The 20551-nt window shown below is 31.6% G+C and overlaps 1 protein-coding gene across 14 annotated transcripts in view; it reads left to right on the forward strand.

Moving 5' to 3' along the window:
- The window catches only part of Slc4a10 (solute carrier family 4 member 10), a 288459-nt gene that overhangs the window by 215390 nt on the left and 52518 nt on the right, over positions 1-20551 (forward strand). For 7 of the 14 annotated variants that reach the window (XM_063259159.1, XM_063259164.1, XM_063259163.1 and 4 more), the window contains 6 exons: positions 3163-3320; positions 6309-6396; positions 12008-12154; positions 16321-16499; positions 19465-19639; positions 20200-20333. In XM_063259159.1, the coding sequence (XP_063115229.1) occupies positions 3163-3320; positions 6309-6396; positions 12008-12154; positions 16321-16499; positions 19465-19639; positions 20200-20333 (881 nt within the window). The remainder of the gene's footprint in view (positions 1-3162; positions 3321-6308; positions 6397-12007; positions 12155-16320; positions 16500-19464; positions 19640-20199; positions 20334-20551) is intronic. The other 7 variants (XM_005007674.4, XM_005007671.4, XM_005007673.4 and 4 more) reach the window with 1 other exon arrangement.

The raw sequence follows: 20551 nt of genomic DNA on the forward strand, positions 1-20551 counted from the left end.
CCATTCCAAAAGATAAGCCCACTGATTTTACTCATTTAAGGATTCATTTAATATTTAATCTGATTTGCCAGATTTTAATTCTTTTAAAGCATGTGAAAATATTATATATGCCTCTTTTTAAAGAAACTGATAGATGACTATTTTATTAAAAATGGTATTCCTTTTTATTTCAAGTGACTGTAAAAAAGTTTCACACAATTTCCTTACAGAAAGAAGTTTCCTCTACATCTATCTTTAGTATGTCAATCATCTGATAAATATTGGATTATTAAATCATAGAATGGTAGGAAATTTTAGACATATTCTCATTTACCCAGCAAAAAAACTGAATCCTAAAGAGCTCCATTAAAGTTATTATGCTTCTAAAATGGATTTAAGACGTAAACATTCCCCCTAAATTTCCATTCTCAATCCTAAGTGTGTGGCTTGCCCAGATACATCCAATTCTACTATGATTTTTCTGTATGATTTTTCTCTCTAGACATTATTGGTTTCTCACTCACAGTTTATGATCCAGATAAAGACTTTTTCATGTCTTGGCACTACAAGACATTTGGAAGTCCCAAAAACAAGAGTATAAATCCAAACACAGAAGAGTATAGTCTGAATTCTTCAAAGTCCTGTTCATAGGCGCTGAAATTTTCAGGATTTCTATTTAAATCCATTGGATGTAGTTCAGCCTAAATTTCCAGTGGTTGTTTTTTAGGTAGCTGTAATTGTGGTCCTTAAATGTGATCTTTTGTTACATTAAAAGAATATTATATAGAGCTATCCCAGTAACAATATAATATGTAATAATATAATTATTTAATCTATTGTCTCCAGATAGATGTCTACTCCAAGAATAATAAAAGGCAAAGAATATGACTATTACATGTATAAAAATAATTCATTATATTTTCAATTAAAAGATCAATTTACTAATCTGAAATTAATTTTTATATATTTGATTGTCTTTTTAAAATAATAGATACTAATGATGTATTAGGTTTTACCTCTTTTTAAACGTTTAAGGGCCATATATTATTTTTAAATAAAAATGAACTATTTTTACTGTTCTCAGTACTTCTTGATTTAATTAGATTTAATTTTAAAGCAATAATTTCTATCATTGCCGTAGACTTGAGGGACAGGCTTTATAATAGTTAAAACTGTGGCATTTTTCTTGAAGAATTAATGAATTTAAGAAAGCTTTTTAGTGGTTGGGGATATAGCTCAGTGGCATAAGCACCTTCCTGACATGTTTGAGGTCATGAGTTTGATTCTTGGTAAAAAACAAAAAAGAAAGTTTTCTAAATGGAATTTATATTTTGTATTTCAAATAAAACTTATATTGGTTACCACTTATAGTTTCTTTAAATTTTATTTTCTTATTTTAAATTTTGTTCTAATGTATTAATATTGTACCATTGTTCTTTCTATTGGTGCAAAATTTAATTGTTTATTCATATGGGCTCTGAAAGACATGAAAATTAGTTTTTTTATAGGACTAAGGATGTATGGGTAATCATTTATTTCCTTTTTTGTTATTGTAACATTATAGTGAAAATATAAAGCATTACTAATTTAAAACATTTTTAGTATGTACATTTGTATTATTTAGCAGAATAAATACAAAAAATTCCAAAGTAATCTAAAAGTAACCTTACTTAATAAAATAAATAAATTTGTTATCTCCAAATTAAAAAGATAGATCCTATAAAACATATCCATATAACATTCCAATATACATGGTTTATGAATTTATAAATTAATACATGAAAATACATTTGTAGTGTAAAATCTTTGAAGTTTATATTGGTATTTCTTTTTATAGGCAGTTGTGCTTTGCTAAATTTTCTTTTTTATATAATAAAATATTGGTTATATTCAGTTTTTTAATGCAGTAGCACAGATTATTTTAAAATTTAATTCTTGTAGTAACCTGTATATTTCACATTCTAGAATTTATATTTTTGGCACTCATCCCTCAGAAAAACTAATTCTTTATAAATGTTCCAAATAGTTGTACTAAGGTCTCAGTTTCAGAAAACAATATATTTAATGTAGTCACTATTGTTTGGCCATAAATTTTCTAAAATACTCTTAAGAGTTTTAATTTTTTCACCTTCAATTTCTTGGCAAAATTTACTCAAATTATTAAACCTACAAAAATAATTACATGATATAAAAATACCTTCTCAGCATCACCCATATTTGCCAAAGCTCTTTTCTCTTTTTCTCTACTATTCCTTTGATTTTTGACCTCCCCATTTCATTAACAGGAGAGCATAAAACCAATTACCAGAGCAGATAAAGTTCTATTCTCCTAAAAATGGAATTCCATAAAAAGCAACTCAAGTGAATTAGAAATGAGAAATAAGGCTTTGCAAAAATTTTACTTTAAAGTCATTGCTTAGTTTTCACTGTATCCCCAGGCATAAAAATTGACAATTAGTCTTAGCAGGGATATTTAACATTCATTTTTCAAATGCTACTCTTTATACTTCATTTCTTCTTAATGATCACTTTTTGTTTTGTGTTCATTCATTTCAATCAATGACATCCCATGTTAGAAATTCAACCATGGATCTTCAACCACTCAGAATGTTAATACTTTTATTTATTTTCCTCTATTTTCTTGTATCTAAATTCTATGATAAGAAACAGAAATTGAAGAATTAGAAGACAATTTGCAATATGAAGAATACAGAGCAATTAACATACTGTAAAGTCTAAAATCATAATTTATACCATAAAAAGAAGCATGGTTATATTTCTCTTGAATAGCCATGAGTGTAATATTAATTAATGGAAATGTTGTGTAAAATCAAGGTAACAGCATAAAATATTAAATTTATTGACAAACATGAATTAAATTACAGTGACAGTGTATTTATTTATTTGAGCAGATAATACTTCCTTTTTTAACACTTCAAGATTGCTTATGCTGGAGAATCTTAACAACTATGAATAGAAAAATTAGAATATTCAGATTATTGTTGACAAGTTAAAATAACCCACAAAAATTATTATTGAAAAAGAGCAAGTGATACATTTAACTATGTGTAGGATTTAAACCAAATTTATCTCTGGGTTATTATCTATGGAGCACTGTGATAGACTGTGATTTACAAAGTTTTCTAATTTTGATTTACTTTATTTACTTTGCAACGCTCACAGGTTGATCTGCATTTCATGAAGAAGATTCCTCCAGGTGCTGAAGCTTCAAACATCTTAGTTGGAGAACTGGAGTTCCTAGATAGAACTGTAGTTGCGTTTGTCAGGTTATCACCAGCTGTTCTACTTCAGGGACTGGCTGAAGTCCCGATCCCAACCAGGTAAAAAGTATGAAAATGTCTTTTACATTTTTCTTACCTAATTTTTGTGGAAGAAAATAAGGATTAAATATAATTTCATACTAGAGTTCTGACAAGGAACCAATGGATCATTCCCAATACTACTGTTTCTTGTTTGTGGACTGAAAAGGAAGTGCTTTTAAAAAACATTCTGTGGCTTTTTCCTTAGTCTTCAACTCGTTTTACTTTACATGTACTCTTTATTTCTAGGTATTCTAGTCTATGTAACCACACCAGTCTTATCTTACACTTTTAGTGCAAAATGACTAAATATTACCCTTTGTTAAAGATTACATTATACTGTGTATATAAAAAAGAGAATCCTTGGCCCTGGATTTAGCTCAGCAACATAAGCACCTGCCTGGAAAGCACGAGGTCGTGAGTTCAGTACCAAAAAAAAAAAAAAAAAAAAAGTCCTCAAGAGTGATCCTGAAAAAGATTAGTTTCTGAAATTTAGCTTATGTTTGAGTAAGCCTTCAAAATGCATGTGAGTGCCGTCACTGGGATGGGCCTGCCGTATTAAATATACCATGTATTTTAGCCCTAGCCTCGCCGGCCTTTCTTACACAAGGTCTGAAGTATCACTGATATTTATCACAATAGAAGTGTGTTTGAAGCTAAGTGAAAGTAAATATTTAACTTTATTTAATCTGAACTTGTTTTTCATGTAACTATACATCAAAACTAATAGTTTAGGGATCACATAAATTAAACTATATTGTTTATCATTTGTCTCTATTTTAAAGATGTTAGTCTACATCTAAGGATAAAATTGTGAAAAAATAAACAATAAAGAGAATATTGACTTTAACATGTTTGGTTCCTAGCAATTTATCCAGAGCTTTCTCTTTTTTTACCATCAAATGTGATTCCCAGGACCAAATAGCCTTTCTTTCTTGTTCTAGTCTCACAGCAAAAGACGTCCATTGAGGTCCCCATTTCCCTCTTAACTGACACCCTTGTTTGATGCTATAATTGCTCAATGTGTTGTTGTTATGGTTCCTCTTGCAAAAATTAAATGTAAAATGACGAAATGTTCAAGTGCAATGAAAATGAGTTTACAGAATTTGTTTCTTCTATGGATCCCTGGCCTTAACTCAAACAAAGCAGATTTATCACTCCATGCTTTGATTATGTAATAAGGTTCCCCAGAAATTCAGAATAGTGCATCCCAGGGAGGCCTCATTTTGTAAGGATTTAGCTGACTGGAGTGGAAGTCACACTGCAGTACCCTTCCACTCAGGCGTGAGGGAAAAATCTAGTTACCATTCTGATCACATCATAGAAGTTTCTTTTAATTCTGTTTAAGGGCTACCGAGATTTCTGATATATCCAATTTCATTAAAAAGGGGGAAAGTTAAGCATATTGTTTTATTGTATGAAGGCTATATATTTCTATGCATAATGTATAACCAATTCAGAGTTCTCAGAAATCTGAGATTCAAATTTGACATGTCAAATTTGCTAATAGTAGAGATAATACTTTAACAGTTTAAAATTCTTTTGAGTTGGCCCAGATCCTATTTATGGTCCACCATTTTGGAAGGTACGTGACTAATTATTAGTAAATGATAATTATTTATGACAATGATGGTTCTTGTATTTCAAAGGAAAGAAAAGAAAAATTTTCAGGAGTAGAGAAAAATCAAAATGGAGTTATACACCCTCATTTTGAAAACTGTCAGATTTTAGTGACCTCATTTTATACTGACACAACAAAACGTGTGTAGACATCATTTGGGGAAAGTTAGAGGCACTGTGAAACCATTAAGTAAGTAGAAATTTTAAGTACTATATACTATTTAGTTTGGAAAGGAGAAGATTAACTAGGCAATAGGATAAAGAAAGCTTTTAGAATTCCCAATTATCCTCTTTTTAAAGGATAAAAGGGGATAGGTATCATGAATATCACAACAACACGTAGTACAAATGTCAGAAAATAATTTTTAGAACTTTAAAAATAGCCTTTGGAATGAAAGTCTAAAAAATAGCAAGATGTACGTAGGTTAGGAAATTTCTTAGAACTATTATAATTGATAAAGTATCACCACTACATTCAAGTACTCCTATTTTAATACATAGTAGATATTTTTGTATTATAGTAATTGACTGGGATTCAGTTACAATTGACAAAAATTAACAAATCTGATCCTTTACGATTGTATAATACATCACTATGCCTTATTAAGCCATTTTTCTTCATTCCTAATAACATAAACCATTTAACAAATTAACACCCTATAACTGTACTGCAAAATATAGGGCATTCTTTAATTTTCACAGTTTCCCATAAGCATTGACCTTTGCTAGATAAGAGCAATTACCAGTCCTCTAAAGTTAGAGTCTACCTTGATTTCTTTAAAAGCACAGATTGTAGTAATGACTCTGCCAGCCCTTCAACCTAATTTAGATGGAAAACTAATGTGTAGCTATCATTTTTTATTCCTCTAGCATTGGAATTATTAAATGATTAATTCTTTTTTCCGCCAATTTGTCTTTGATTCCAATATACTTTTATACCTAATATGAAATTTACATATCACTACATGTTAGTGATCATATCTTCTCTTTGTATTACAGTTATCTTTTTCCTTTTAAACTGTTCTCTATTTGGATACAGTTGATTTTCTTTCTTCCAGTCCAGAAAATTGTAGCCAGACTTTGCATTCTCATCATCTTCTAAGGATAGTAGAGTTCCTAAAACTCTCAAAAATAATAGTCTAGGCTATACATATAACTACATTGGGAAGCACTGAGATAAAAATAACTATGTATTCACATGATCAAGATTGTATGCATAAGTCAATCATTTAAAAATGTTTCAAGTTAATAATGTACTTTGAAAAGCTATAGAAATATTTCACATATAATTCTTCATTTTTATTGCTTTGAGATAAGTTATTCTGCATTGTTAAAATTATTTTATATTTCTACCTTGAAACATTTCTCTTTTTTTCTTCTTAATTACAGATTTTTGTTCATTCTTCTGGGACCCCTGGGAAAAGGTCAACAGTACCATGAGATTGGAAGATCAATTGCAACCCTAATGACAGATGAGGTATTTATTCCAGTTATTTAGAACATTGTCCCCAACTAAGTTTACTTGACTTCCTCTTCTTCTTCTTCTTCTTCTTCTTCTTCTTTTTTTTTTTTTTTTTTTTTTTTTTGGTACCAGAGATCAAACTCACAACTTCATGCTTGCCAGACAGGTGGTTATGCTGCTGAGCTAACCCCCCAGTCCTGTATACTTGACTTTTGGAGGTTCTGTCTTCATGACAATTTGTTGTGAATCTGATTTTTTTGTATTGAATCCAATTTTAACTAATTATTGTGAGAAAAATTAGATCAAAATGAATAGTAAATTTACATACATTGATATAATATTTTGAACCCTAACATTCTGAAGAAAAAAATCTATAATAGCATTTAGTATATGTTAATATTCTCTGTTTTTGTTTGTTTGTTTGGTTGGTTTTTGGTGGTTTTTTTTTTGTTGTTGTTGTTTTTGTTACCAAGGATCAAACTCACGACCTTGTGCTTGCCAGGCAGGCACTTGTCACTGAGCTAAATCCTCAGTCCCTGTAGACAGATTTTAAGGGCCTTATGATCTCCCTAATATAACACATACATACACACATAATATATATATATATATATACATATATATACTTATATATATATTTTATACATAATTTTTGTAATAAGATTTATATGTGGATACTTATTTATATATATATATATATATATATATATATATATATTTTATACATAAATTTTGTAATAAGATTTGTATGTGGATTCTGTTGGACCAAAAAGCTTTCATTAGCTCATTAAAGAGATGAATATCTAAAAAAAAATAATATGAAATAATATAATATAACTTTTCTTTGACTTGCATACTGAAATATAGTATGGAAATTTGTTATTATGGTTAAAGAGCAGATGTGAAAGATCACTGAAAGGAATTAGTAATAAATGTGTAAATGAGATTATGCAGTATTTAAAATATCTACTAAATAATTTATTAATGCATTTATTGTCATACATGCTACAAATCCTTTAAAATTCTGCCAAATAGCCAATTAATCCAGTACACACCTGTAATTCTAGTTGTTCAGCAGGCAGAAGCAAGAAAGTTCCAAATTAGAGGCCAGTTGGATAACTTAGACTGTCTCAAAAGGAGGAGCATAGGGAGCAGTTCAGTGATAGTATTCTTTCGTGCATGTGTGTATGAGGCCCTGGGTGGTTTGACATTTGATATTATAAATTCTACTATCTTTTTACCTTATGTTTTATGTGAACTAACTATTGATAGTTGTACAAAAAATTAAAATTTATTTTTCATCAATTTTCAAAAAGAACCAACTTAATTAGTATATTAGTTTCCATGGTGTCATAAAAAAATTCTCAGAACTGAGTTGTTTAAAAAGACAGTAATTAATTTTGTCACACTTTTTGAGGCTAGGATCTAAAGTCCAGGTGTTAGCAGGATCATCCCCTCTGGAGATACCAAGGAGGGATCCTTTTAGTCTCTTTCATTTTCTGATGGCTTCTTGGCTTGTCGCAGCAGAACTTGGAGATCTCTGCTGCTATCATCACGTGTTGATTTCATTTTGAGATCATTATTTTCATCACATTGGAAAAGACTTATTTCTACTGGTAGGACTTTCTGTGAGAGTTCTTTCTTACTATCATGGCTTTTATTATTTCGATATTAATATTGTGCATTTTACAGTGTTATAAAATGATACTTTGCCTTATACTCTACAAGTTAAGTATTACTATTTTCATATTCAAAGCATGAAATGCTAAACACTAAAATTTCTTCTCAAATAAGACATTAGAACATTACATTAAGGTATCTGTGAGGTATGGGAAATGCCATGTGAGAGTAGCATTTTACATTGTGTGAGATGCATGGATCTTTTTTCTATCCTCCCTTTCCCCAAAGGAGAATCAAAAGTTTCTCAATAGGAAAGTGTCAGTTTTGAAAATATTTTGACCAATTAAAAAGACATAAAACATTAGGGAAACATTCACATTCAATAAATTTTATATTTAAAATGAGAGCAGAGAATGGACATGTAGCAATTTTCTCTATTTAATGAAATTTGCCATATAATACAACTTGAAAATAAATTCTTTAGACTTGAAAAGCTTGAGTTTAGGATTAGAGCAATTTGTAACACTGAAGGAAGTTTGGTAGAGAAAAAGAAAACAAATCAGAAAATTACTTTTAAAGATAAAATATGTTATTTATAAATAGATGTTAATAAAGGACAGTGATTTATCATGAAAGAATATTTAAATACCTTTTTATTTTAAACAATTCTAGAGATTGAACTTAGGACCTCCTATGTGCCATGCAAGTGCTCTAACAGTTGAGTTATATTCCTTTTAAGTACTTTTTTAAAATATGATTTTTTAATTGTTCAACGTCAAGATGCTTATCATATGACTTTGAAGTCCTCTGAATAATTATGTTCATTAAATATAAACTTCACTATGGTTATTTGCAGAAGAAATGTAAATTGGATTGTATTATCAAGCTGTAAATTCTCTACAGTAACTTCTTAGTATTCATGTTTCTGTCCTGACTTTTTCAAGCCTTTAACTAAATCTCTGTTAAACTGAGCTCTGTGTTTTTTTCTCTTTGTACTGTAAACTTTTTGTAGATTATCTTTTCCTTCTGCATCTTCAGCCTTAGACTAGTATCAGTCAGTGTTCAGAAATTTTTTTAAATGAATTAGGGATCAATGTATAAGTCTCTTACCAATATCATATTTTGAATCAGCTCAGTAATCTAGTTTTTCATTTCTATGGAGTTTTACTAGAAATGAATCGTGATTGTGATTATCTTTCCTGCTACCTATGTAAGCATCCTTCACATTCTTAATTAAACCTCTGAGCAGCTTTTGTATATATAGCTATGCTAATATGTATCATAATGGAGCTGAAAACTGAAAACTTAAAAATATGTATTTATGAATTCATTTTAAATTCATATAGTAAAGCCATCATATACACAGCTAACAATGTTTATAAAAACAAAAGAAAAAATCAAATCAAATTTTTTCTAAGAAAAAAATGGTGTTTTTCATGTTCCCAATTCTCAAGGTAAGTTTTCCCTCTTTCAGATCTCAAGTCAACACAAACTCTTTTGTTCAAACGGCAAATGTATGTAATGAATAGTTGCTACTTAAGAAAAATGTATGAAATGAGTATCTGTCACCCCCATTCTTAACATAAAATTTCTTACTGCTTAGCATAGCATCTTCCATTATAGAACTTTGATTAAATCTGAGTATCAGGATCTTTGCTGAAATGTCTACTCACTGAGGTTATTCTTAATCATTCTTTTAAAAACTGTAGCATACCCTGTCCTTCTCTCCTGCTTTATTGTCTTCATATTACGTTCTGTCACTCATTAAATATATGTTTATATTATTTTTCTTCTTCCTCCATCACTAGAATATAAGCTCCATGAGATCATGCATTTTTATTGATCTTTTTCATTGCTGTATTCTTAGCACCTAAACAATATAATGCATATTTATTGAATATTTTTCCAATGCTTTTTAAATTTTCAGAGGTCTTTTTAACAGAGAAGCAAGCATTAAATTAATTACATAATTGACAATTAATTGTAGTAAAAACATGATTACCCTGAAAGCTATCAAGGACAAAGTTCTATTCTAGAGTATTAACAAAGTGTCTAATCTTATTTGAGAAAGGCTCAGAAAGGTTTTTATGAGAAGTCAGATGTATTTGCATTAACATAGCTAGTTAAAGACAAGAAAGAAGTACAACGTAAAAAAATTACGTTATTGGAGAAATTGGTAATAAGAAAACAATAACAATAGTATTTATGATTTAAAATCAAATTTTGGTGTCTCTATCTTTGAGGAGCTTTAAAATAATAGGGAATTGGCTGCTCTGGATGAAATTTAAACCTATCTAAAGCAAGGCATAGGATCATGTAATCTATGAAGTAGTTTTTAATTAAATGATATTATGTCAAAAAGAGAGTTGCTATTATCAGGAAAAGAATACAGTGGTTAAACTCTCATTGAGTATTAAGGAACGTTGCAGTTTTTAAATGTTCAGATTATGTCTGAGGCCCTTCTAAAGATCTTTAGAAATGGATAATCTGAGCCAGAAAATCGGTGGTTTATGACAGGGAAATTTTTATTTTTAACACTTAAAAAACCTTACTCAAAATATAACAAAACCATTACTATATCTTTGACATTTTTATATTATTCTAAAGAAAAACTGTATTGCATCAACGGCATTTTATGTTCTTAGATGGAAAGTCAAGAAAATTCTTCAAAAAAAGGTTCATCACTTCGTCAGCAGTTTCAATTGATGCCAAACCAAAAACTGAAAGAGATGGTCTAAAAGCAGAAAAGAATATTTGAAAGCGAATTTTTCCTGGAAATTTTGGGATATTTTGTCACTTTACTACAGGCCAGCATAAAGAATAATAAAGAAATTCCTACCTCAAATGTTTTTCTGCTTCATTTCATCTTACGTGAAATACAAAATGTGTCAGAAATATATTATGTTTAGTGTAAATTAATTTTACATTTTATTCTTATTTTTCCTTTCCTAGTTTACTGAGTATATTATTCCTGTTTATGACAGAAGTTAGATTGTGCTTTAGGGATAACCAGTTAAAATTTCAGTGGCTTAGAGCAACAAATGTTTATTTCCATCATGCTGAATGTCCAACACAATCTTGTGAGAATTTCTGCTCATTAGGCACTTACACAGTTAGGCTCACAAAAGCTCAATTTTAGACTTAAGTTTTTCAATCAATAGACCAGACAAAAGTAATATGGTAACACCCACACTGGTGCTCATAACTTCTAGTGTAAGAGAACACATATATACCTGAATTGCCTTCTCTTACTTCAACTGTAAAAGAACGTCAAAAGAAAAAAAAAAAGCTACCTTATCATGTATCTCAGGAAGGCCTGGAATATTTATGAGCAGCCTTAATGATGTTGTGTGTGTATGTGTGTGTGTGTGTGTGTGTGTGTGTGTGTGTGTGTGTATCAAATAGACTTTCAAAAGAAATTCACTTTCCTCACTTTATAAATATATGCACATAAAATATTAACATAATTTTCAAACAAATAAATTTTAAATTTTGTTATAGATGCCAGAGTATAAAATTTCTAATATATCCTAAAATTTTGATCTCCATTTTTTAATCCAGAGTTTCCTCCAAATAGTTTTGTTTTAGTCACACATAAATAATCTTTGTATAGTTGAACATGGTTGTCTATAATTCCAGAACTTGGGAAGTTGAGGCAGGAGGATTGCTGTGAGTTCAGGGCCAATCTGAACTGTGTAGTGAGATCCTGTCTCAAAAACAAACAAACTCCCAAAGCTTTGTCTAACTTACAGCATTAATGTTGGTTTAATGAGCTATCTTTCATTCTCTTTTTCTTTTCCCATACTTCTCATCTACAGAAATTTCAGTTCTCATTCTAGCATTCAAAGAAAAAGTTATCTTTTGCAGATTCATAAAATAAGTTAGAATATTTTGCATTACAAACCTCTTTAGAGTGAGAGATATCTTTAAAATGTTAAATCCCATGTAAGATATTGGGAACTGAATATACCAAAATTTTTAATAATTTTTGAAACTTCTCCTATAGGTATTTCATGATGTTGCTTACAAAGCTAAAGATCGCAATGACTTGGTATCAGGAATTGATGAATTTCTGGATCAAGTTACTGTCCTCCCTCCTGGAGAATGGGACCCAAGCATTCGAATAGAACCTCCCAAAAATGTTCCTTCTCAGGTATGGATATTTGGTAACATTCTTTAAAATCTCACTATTTTATAGTCTATTTTATATCCTTCAGAAAGTTTCAAGTGGCTTAAATTATAACGTAAGATAGAAGAAGCATGAATTTACAAAACCTTCCTTAATACTAGATGTCACCCTACCCTGAGAAATTTGGTATTTTGATGATAAGCCACTGAGCTAGTCTTTATGTACCTGGACAGATTTTAGGCTCAATTTAAAAAGATATTACATTTTAAAAACAATATAAAGTATGGCCTGAGATAAACTCTACCAGTATCTTTTTATGTTCTGACACTTTACTTTGAAGTTGGCAAGTATTAGGAAAATTCAGAGACATGGCTTAGTCACATTATGTAGAAAACTTGTTACTGCTAGTCACAGTGAAAATGGAAGATTGTTATTACAATTCTTATGTTTATATTACTTTTGTGTAAATATAAGGTATAAAAACTGTAAAAATTCCACCTGTGAAAATTGACTGGGTATTTTCCCTAGCATGCTTCCCAGAAAAGTAAAAATAAAGAATATTGCTTCCTTTGAGAGTCATTTTCTTATTGCAAGCATTACTCTTGAGAGTGGTAGCCAGATGTGTTCAGAGCCTCCTCCTCACACTGCCGGAGGATTCCTTCTGTACCTTCTCTAGCACTCGCCCACTTATCATCTAATCAGCCTTGTCTCTGGCGCTGTTTCTGCGGAGTCCAGGCTGGTCTGATGCTGCTGCTCTGGCTGAACATACCAAAGGCCAGACTGACCCAGTCCTGGATTTAGAATTTTTTCTGGTCAGTCAGAGATGAGCAAGTGAGCAGGTGCATCCATTAACCACGAGTACTTAAAAAGGTCACCTGAACTCCACTGTCAGTTTAAGAAAAATATATTGATATGTAAGTATGTCAATATATGACACCCATGTATTTATTAATTCTATAATTATTATAGACTTTACCTTCATTTTCTTAATAATTACACGTTTTGAGTTTTTAAACTGCCACCACACAGTTATAATTACTCTACTAAAACTGAATGCTTAAGGAATACTTGTAAAGTTTAACTCATTTCTATTCTTATATACATCTTTGCACTAAAGGGAAAGGCAATATAATTCTTTCTGAAGTAATAAGAAAGAAATTCTTTATGTTATTTGGAGAAATTCAATAAAAATATTAACTAGCCAGGCACTGTGATGCACACTTGTAGTCCCAGGATTTGGGAAGTTAAATCAAGAGGTTCACCACTAATTTGAGGCCAGTCTGGGCTACATCGTGAATTCAAAGCAAGCCCGAACTGCCTAGTGAGACCTTGTCTCAAAAACAAAACAAAACATACCAAAACATAGCAAAAGACCCATTGAGGAGGCTGGGGATTTAGCTCAGCGACATAAGCTCCTGCTTGCAATCGTACAGTTGTGAGTTTGATCTCTGGTACCAATAAAAAAAAAAAAAAAAACCCAAAAAACCAAACCAAAACAACAACAACAATAAACCTCATTGAGGATAAAAGTTTAAAAATCTCAACATTAATTAGTTGTAGAAAAATTTTAAGTTACTATTCTTGGGGAATGGTGTTTTTGAGCCAACTTGAAGAATAAGAAGTCTATATTTTTATTATTTTTATAAGATAATAAGAATTAATTAGCAAATTCAGGGATGAGAGGCAGTAGTACAAAGAACATGGAATTAGGAATCTGGGATCTGCCATTGTGTATTTGTATGACCTCGAACAGATGTTTCATTCTCTCTGTACTGACGTTCTACATCAGTGTTATCAATAGAACATTCTGGAAATGTTCTATATCCATGCTTCTTAATAGTCGAGTTATTATTAAGCACTAGAAATGTAGCTACTAAAACCAAAGTAGCAAATTTTTGTTTTAATTATTTTACATTTATAATGACATGAGATTATGGCTGTCATATTAGAAAGCATAATTTTATATAATGAGTTTGAATTAGATGCTGTATGATTCAATACAATATATTTTTTATTTTTATTTTAAAGAGGGTAAAATTAAACACAACCAAAAGAGAACATAAGAAAGCAATGTAAGAGACATAAATTTCAAAGCAAGACATCCAGAGATCTTCACTAGCTATCGTGTCTCTTGTTTTCTTCCAAATAGTCTTCATATACAGTGAATTCATACAAAACAACATAGTATAAAACTGATCTGAACAGGATGATGAAGGCGTTTTACATCTTCAAGACCAGACAATAGGGAAATCAACAATCGTTGTCACAGTGTCTCTCATTCTCTTCAAAATAGTTGTCCATACCTTCACCTATGCTGAAATTAAACAATGCAAAACATACTAAAATCATTCTGAACAAAGAATAATAGTATTGCTGGATTTCACATCATGACATTTCAGAGTCAGCAATGGGTACTGCAGTGTCTCTTTTTCTGCAAAGTAGTTCGTTTCATCATGTGTTATGTAATCAGTTGTCTTAGACTTTTTATAAGTTCTATGCATGCATGAATCTCTACATGTATATGTATCCTTTCTGAATTAGAGGAAAAAACAAATATAAGCAAGACAAAACAAAACAAATTCCTAGAAAAACATGAAATAAAAAAATCATATAAAACCACAATACAAGTTGATCTACAATGGTTACTATGACATCTTTTGTTATCTTCAATAGAATTGACTGTATCACCAAGCATAGTATAATTGAATATAGCAATACATAACAATATTAATAAAAACAAAACATTGGGACATTAGAAGACTTCAAAAGCATAATCAAACCAGAGTGGGTATCCTAGTGAATCCTTGTCAGCTTCAGTGTTGTTGCCTATACTCTCAGATTCGATATTATCAATCATAACAGATTTGAATAAATAGGTCAATACAAAACAGCAATCTAACAAGTCACATTCAAAATTATATTTTAAAATTCATGTTGTAGTTAAAAGAAGTGTGAAGTTTCCTTTTTTCCTTTTATTAGGTAGACTAAATGAACTAACATGCATTAAGAACCCTGACTTCATACTCATATAATATTTTTCCTAGGGAATATTTCTCTTGGTTTTTATTCTTTTGAAATATGTTAATCACAGCTTTTAGGTTCTTTTTCCTTGTCACTTAAAAGAAAAATGACTTGTGACCTCAAAGGATAATCATGAAAATATTTATTAGAACTCTGTGTCACTTACGATAATAACTTCTTTGTATATGCCCTTAGCAGCTTTGCATTCTTCATGCCACATGCTTGCTTGTTAAATTCACAACCCTATGAGAATCCAACTATTTACTTTGTATACGGTACACATGTACTTTGTACATTGATACAGTTGAGGCCAAAGGAAAGTATACAACTATATTGACTGGTCACACATAAGTTCATGATCACATACCTCAAGTGGGTCCTTCTTCGCACAACTTTACCACACTCTCCTTCCCAAATACAGTTACTGTTTTCAGATGACTATGTCCTATTTCCCATTCTCTCCTCAAACCTTCTGCACAACCCTTCTGACCTCACTCTCATATATTACCATTTGTCAGTGCCAGCATGTGTAAATACATACTGTGCCTTCCCATTTATTACTACTATGAACTATCCAAAATAAGCCTTCTACTTCTAAACTGGGTCTCATCTCTACTCTAACAATTCTCTTTTTTCTCTTTTTAGCATGCATGCTTTGTTCTGTTTTCTATGATTATTAACAAGCAACATACTATTAACAAAAAATCGACTGATGTCACTACCACTATATCCACTGCTGATTTCCATGCTTTTAACGACAAGAACCTACTGATAAGCACTACCCCACTTAAAGTCAACCATTTCTTCTTGATCATACCAGGAAAGCATTCTATTACTAAGGCATACCCACTGGCCAAAGGACCCTCTTTCTCAGTTGTATTTACAAATCTAGCCTGTCTAGCTCTAAATGTCACATAGACACTCAATGTTAAATAATCCATAAATGCCCATCATGTCATTTAATTATAAGATGGTTAATGTAGTAAGCTTCCATAAATGGAAGAAGATACTGAAGCTTTAGGAGGCTAGATAACTTCCCAGACATCAAACAGCCAATAAGTCATATGATTTGGATTCTTAGTCCTTATGAGGATTGCTTCAAGAAAAAAAATTGTTATTAAAATTAACACATCAAATTAAAACAAAAGCAACAACAAAACTTCTTGCAGGAGAAGAGGAAGATTCCTGCTGTACCAAATGGAACAGCAGCTCATGGGGAAACCGAGCAGCACGGAGGACATAGTGGACCTGAACTCCAGCGAACTGGAAGGTTGGTGGAAACTACTTCCATTGGATTCAAGGACCAAATAACATGTCGTTTTTGTCTGGCAGGACTTACTATTTTGAGGTATAATTCATTTTATACTAATAATACCTATTTTCGGGTGTGAATATGCCAATTACTTTGATTTCTCTGAAGTTACTGACAATCATTACTGTTACATCAGAACAGTAGACACATCATTCTATTTTCTTACCCAGTTTTAGATTTTGCTGAGCATAAAACACATTCACAGATTCTTAGAGCAAATAAGAAAACTGTCCATTGACTCTTTCAAAAGAGCTCCTTGACAGCTTCAAGTTCAAGATGGAAATAAAAGTAAACATCAAGAACTCAGTTTTGAGGGCCTTACCGCATTAAGTGCAAGTAGGATGTACATAATGTTATTTTTTACTTTACTACTGTGATTTGAAAGAGTTTCATGATTTATTTTTCTAAGTACACATCTTTGAAGAGATGAAAGCTTCAATTTACTTCATAAAATGACTTTATAGGGTTTTTTGTTTTTGCTTTTTTTTTTTTTTTTTGGCAGCTTGTCTCTCAAAACAATGTGTGAGCAGAAAATTAGAAGCCCTTGGATGGGTCTCTCTTCAGGGAACTTGCGTATATAAATTCTTTTATAATTAAAGGCATTTGCAAAGACTCTGCAGAATTGGTGCCTCCTTCCCTTCAAGGCCATTTATATACTGCTTCCTGTGTGTCCTCTGAGGTGCCTTTCTAGTTCCTGACTATTCTGTGCATTTTAATTTGCCCGTGTTCTATATTTTGTCTCTGAGGAATTATTCTGTAACACTTACTCAGGACTGATACCTAATTTGAGATGGCTTGATTGTTTTCTTTTTCCTTCACCTAAAACTTTGTTACTCATTCTGTTTGCTTTCATATTTCCAAGTGTAAAGTTTTTAAAACAAATTTTGGTATTTTTTTCCCTTTTTTCTAGAGTGTAACATGTCACATAGCTCAGATTTTTTTTTCAAGTTCACATTTCCTTACTGCTTCCTAAGTCCTCCCATGTCACCAATATCCAGTATCTTCGCTTCCCCAGAGTTCTTCCACAGATTCTGTTGCTGAAATGACTTGAAGTGTCCATTACTCACCTGCTGTCCTGGAGTTGCTGGTGTACATCTGGGCTGCTCTTGCACTGTTCTCTGTAATGAACTTCCACTTCTGGATTTAGAATTCTATCACTAAAAGCACATTGATTGCACAGTTACAAAACAGCTATTCACACTAAGTTATGCTCTAATAAGTAGCTAATTAGAAAGCAGTGGTCTAATATGAAATGTTTTCAAACTATGAATGCTGATTTCTTTTTCAAACATTATTTATAATTATTTATATATTTTCCTTTTTTTTTTTGTACTGGGAATTGAACTGAACACCTTGCTCTTGCTTGACAATCACCATGCCACGGAGCTATATCCCTGGCTCTACTAATTTCTAATTAGTAGTTCACAACCACCTTAAGTTCTTTTGGAAATTATATGATATATAAATTAAAAATGAATGCACATCCTGGTAAAGGGAATCTGTTTTGAATTGTGACTTTGATAAGGTAACAAATTATGCAAAAACTAAAATTTCAGAATTATTCAGAATTTAAAATATACATATATTTTGTCAAACACTGGTGGGGAAACCTAAGATAAGCTTTCTGTGTGTGTAAATTTCACAGGTTCTCTGTAAGCTTCTGTAAGTTTCAGATGCCCTTTTTTGTAATTTAAGTTTCAGTCTTTTCATCCCTCTCCTGATGGAAGCAGTCCCTAGGAAAACAGTGATTCCATTTTCACTTAATCATAAGATACTGACATGTAACTATTATGTTTGATTAGATAAAGGTTTTCAGCTATTTTGAGTATATACTTTTTTTAAGGTTAATCATAATTTACTTCTAAGGAGAACAATCGTTTCTGAGATGACTCACAGTATGTCAAATGAATACTCCTATTTATAATATAAATAATAAAACTTTAACATTTTTGTATGGTCCCGGCATCTTTAGCATTCTGGAAGAAATCTGAAACATAAGACTTTTTGTCATTAACCTTCATGGACAAACTCAGATACACTCTTAATTCACTTTAATATCACATCTGTATTTCATGGAGTACAGACTTCATTAGTTAAGTGTTAAGTCTGAATATTATTATTAAAGGTTCAAAGAAAGAAATTACCTGTTTATTAATGTTGTCGTTTCTTATAGATTGAAAATAGCCTCAAAATATAAGCATCATTTCACAGTTTAATAACTGCTCCATCCTCTTTTAAGTGCTTTAATGTAGTTTTGGTAAGATTAGTAGTATATTAGTAGTTTTGGTAATACTAGTAGTACTGTTAAAAAAGAATTATTTCAAGTATGGTCATTATTTTCTTGTGAGTGATGACTATTAGAATATGTTTAGGCAGCAGGAGATGCATTGACTGCCTTTCTCGTGTCCTACAAATAAAAGCAACTCTGGAACCTATCTGTTTTCTATGTACTGCTGTTATTCATAGCATTTAGAAATCTGCTTAGAGCCTACACTCTTTTGGCAGAGAATAGATAAATGGAGCCGGGGTTAAACATTACTTTTTTCTCTCTAGGATGATTTTCACTATGGGAGCGTGCTAAAGCCAGTTAGCCCTGCTTCTGCTTTCTACTCTTAGATGGATGCACATAATTAGGAAATATGCCAGGGATTGGGAAGAGTAGGCCTTAGTTTAGATGGAGTAGATTGACATGGAAATGGTACAGAGATTAGAGGAGTCCTTGAATCTCACTATTTGAATTTTGATTGACAAGCTGTGATGAATCTTAGTCTAGAGAACCTGGGATCTTTACTTGTTGATACATATTTGGTTAGGAATTGAAGCGACATAGTGGTGCAAAGCCATCCCTGTAGGTCACAGAAATGCAATGTAGCAGGTGAAAATGGTCTTTCCTCTGCTAAAGGAAAAGGTGTACTGTGACCTGGCAACAAAGCAAATGAGCATTTTGATTTATGTGTTTTTATATTTGGATTTCACTGTTGTGTTTCCCTCCATGTCTTAGGATTTTTGGGGGACTTATTTTAGATATCAAAAGAAAAGCTCCGTTCTTCTGGAGTGACTTCAGAGATGCTTTCAGCCTGCAGTGTTTAGCATCTTTTCTATTTCTCTACTGCGCGTGTATGTCTCCTGTCATCACGTTTGGAGGACTGCTGGGAGAAGCAACTGAAGGTCGTATAGTATGTATTATATTTTTCTTTGAACCTTGCAACTTAATCTATCTTTAAGACTTAGATAATTGAGCATTTAAATTTGGATCCTTTATGAAGGGATATTTGATATATGGTCTGGCATATGATATTATCATGTCAATTTCTTGAGTGTTTGGGAATGGAATATCCATAACAATGAATTTTGAGGCTTACAGAGAATGTCCTAATTTGACCCTTTGACATCTATCCTCCTCCCCTGATTCTGGACCAGGTTAAGCCTTCTATTCTTACCTCATAGGAAGTTTATTTCCCATAAGTCTGTGCCATGTTTCTGTCTAAACACTAATCCTGAACACAAACTTTCTGTAAGACACAGAAAAGTGACACACGGATATAGAAAAGACCATTTGCTACCATGTATTTCCTGCCCATTTGATGTCCTTTTCAACTCTAAGTCTTGCCCAGGATTGCTTGGCATTTCATAGTGAAGAAGAAAGCACATACTTCTATATTCTAAATGTTTTCTTCTTAGTTACAATGGCTACTTGAACAACTCAGGTAATGGAATGATTTGTATCTCTACACAGAGTGCAATCGAATCTCTCTTTGGAGCATCCATGACTGGGATAGCTTATTCTCTCTTTGGTGGACAGCCTCTTACCATCTTAGGCAGTACAGGACCAGTTTTGGTGTTTGAAAAAATACTGTTTAAATTTTGCAAGTAAGTGTTAATAAACTCTTGGTCCATATCCCCTTTCTTTTTCTTTATTCTAATCCTAGCATCGCTTTTGGATGTCTGTTTGGAAAGGTGGAGTGGCTGATTTGATTCAATTTGTCATTATTTGTTTCTTCATGGAAATGGAGGAAAAGTCAAAGATTTGTGTATACTGTCGTGTAATATTTATTTAAAACATAAGATTGAGTTGCATGGACTGAGAA

This window comes from Cavia porcellus, unplaced genomic scaffold, assembly GCF_034190915.1.
Source record: "Cavia porcellus strain 051 isolate PalLab524CR breed Dunkin Hartley unplaced genomic scaffold, mCavPor4.1 scaffold_12, whole genome shotgun sequence".
Lineage (NCBI taxonomy): Eukaryota > Metazoa > Chordata > Mammalia > Rodentia > Caviidae > Cavia > Cavia porcellus.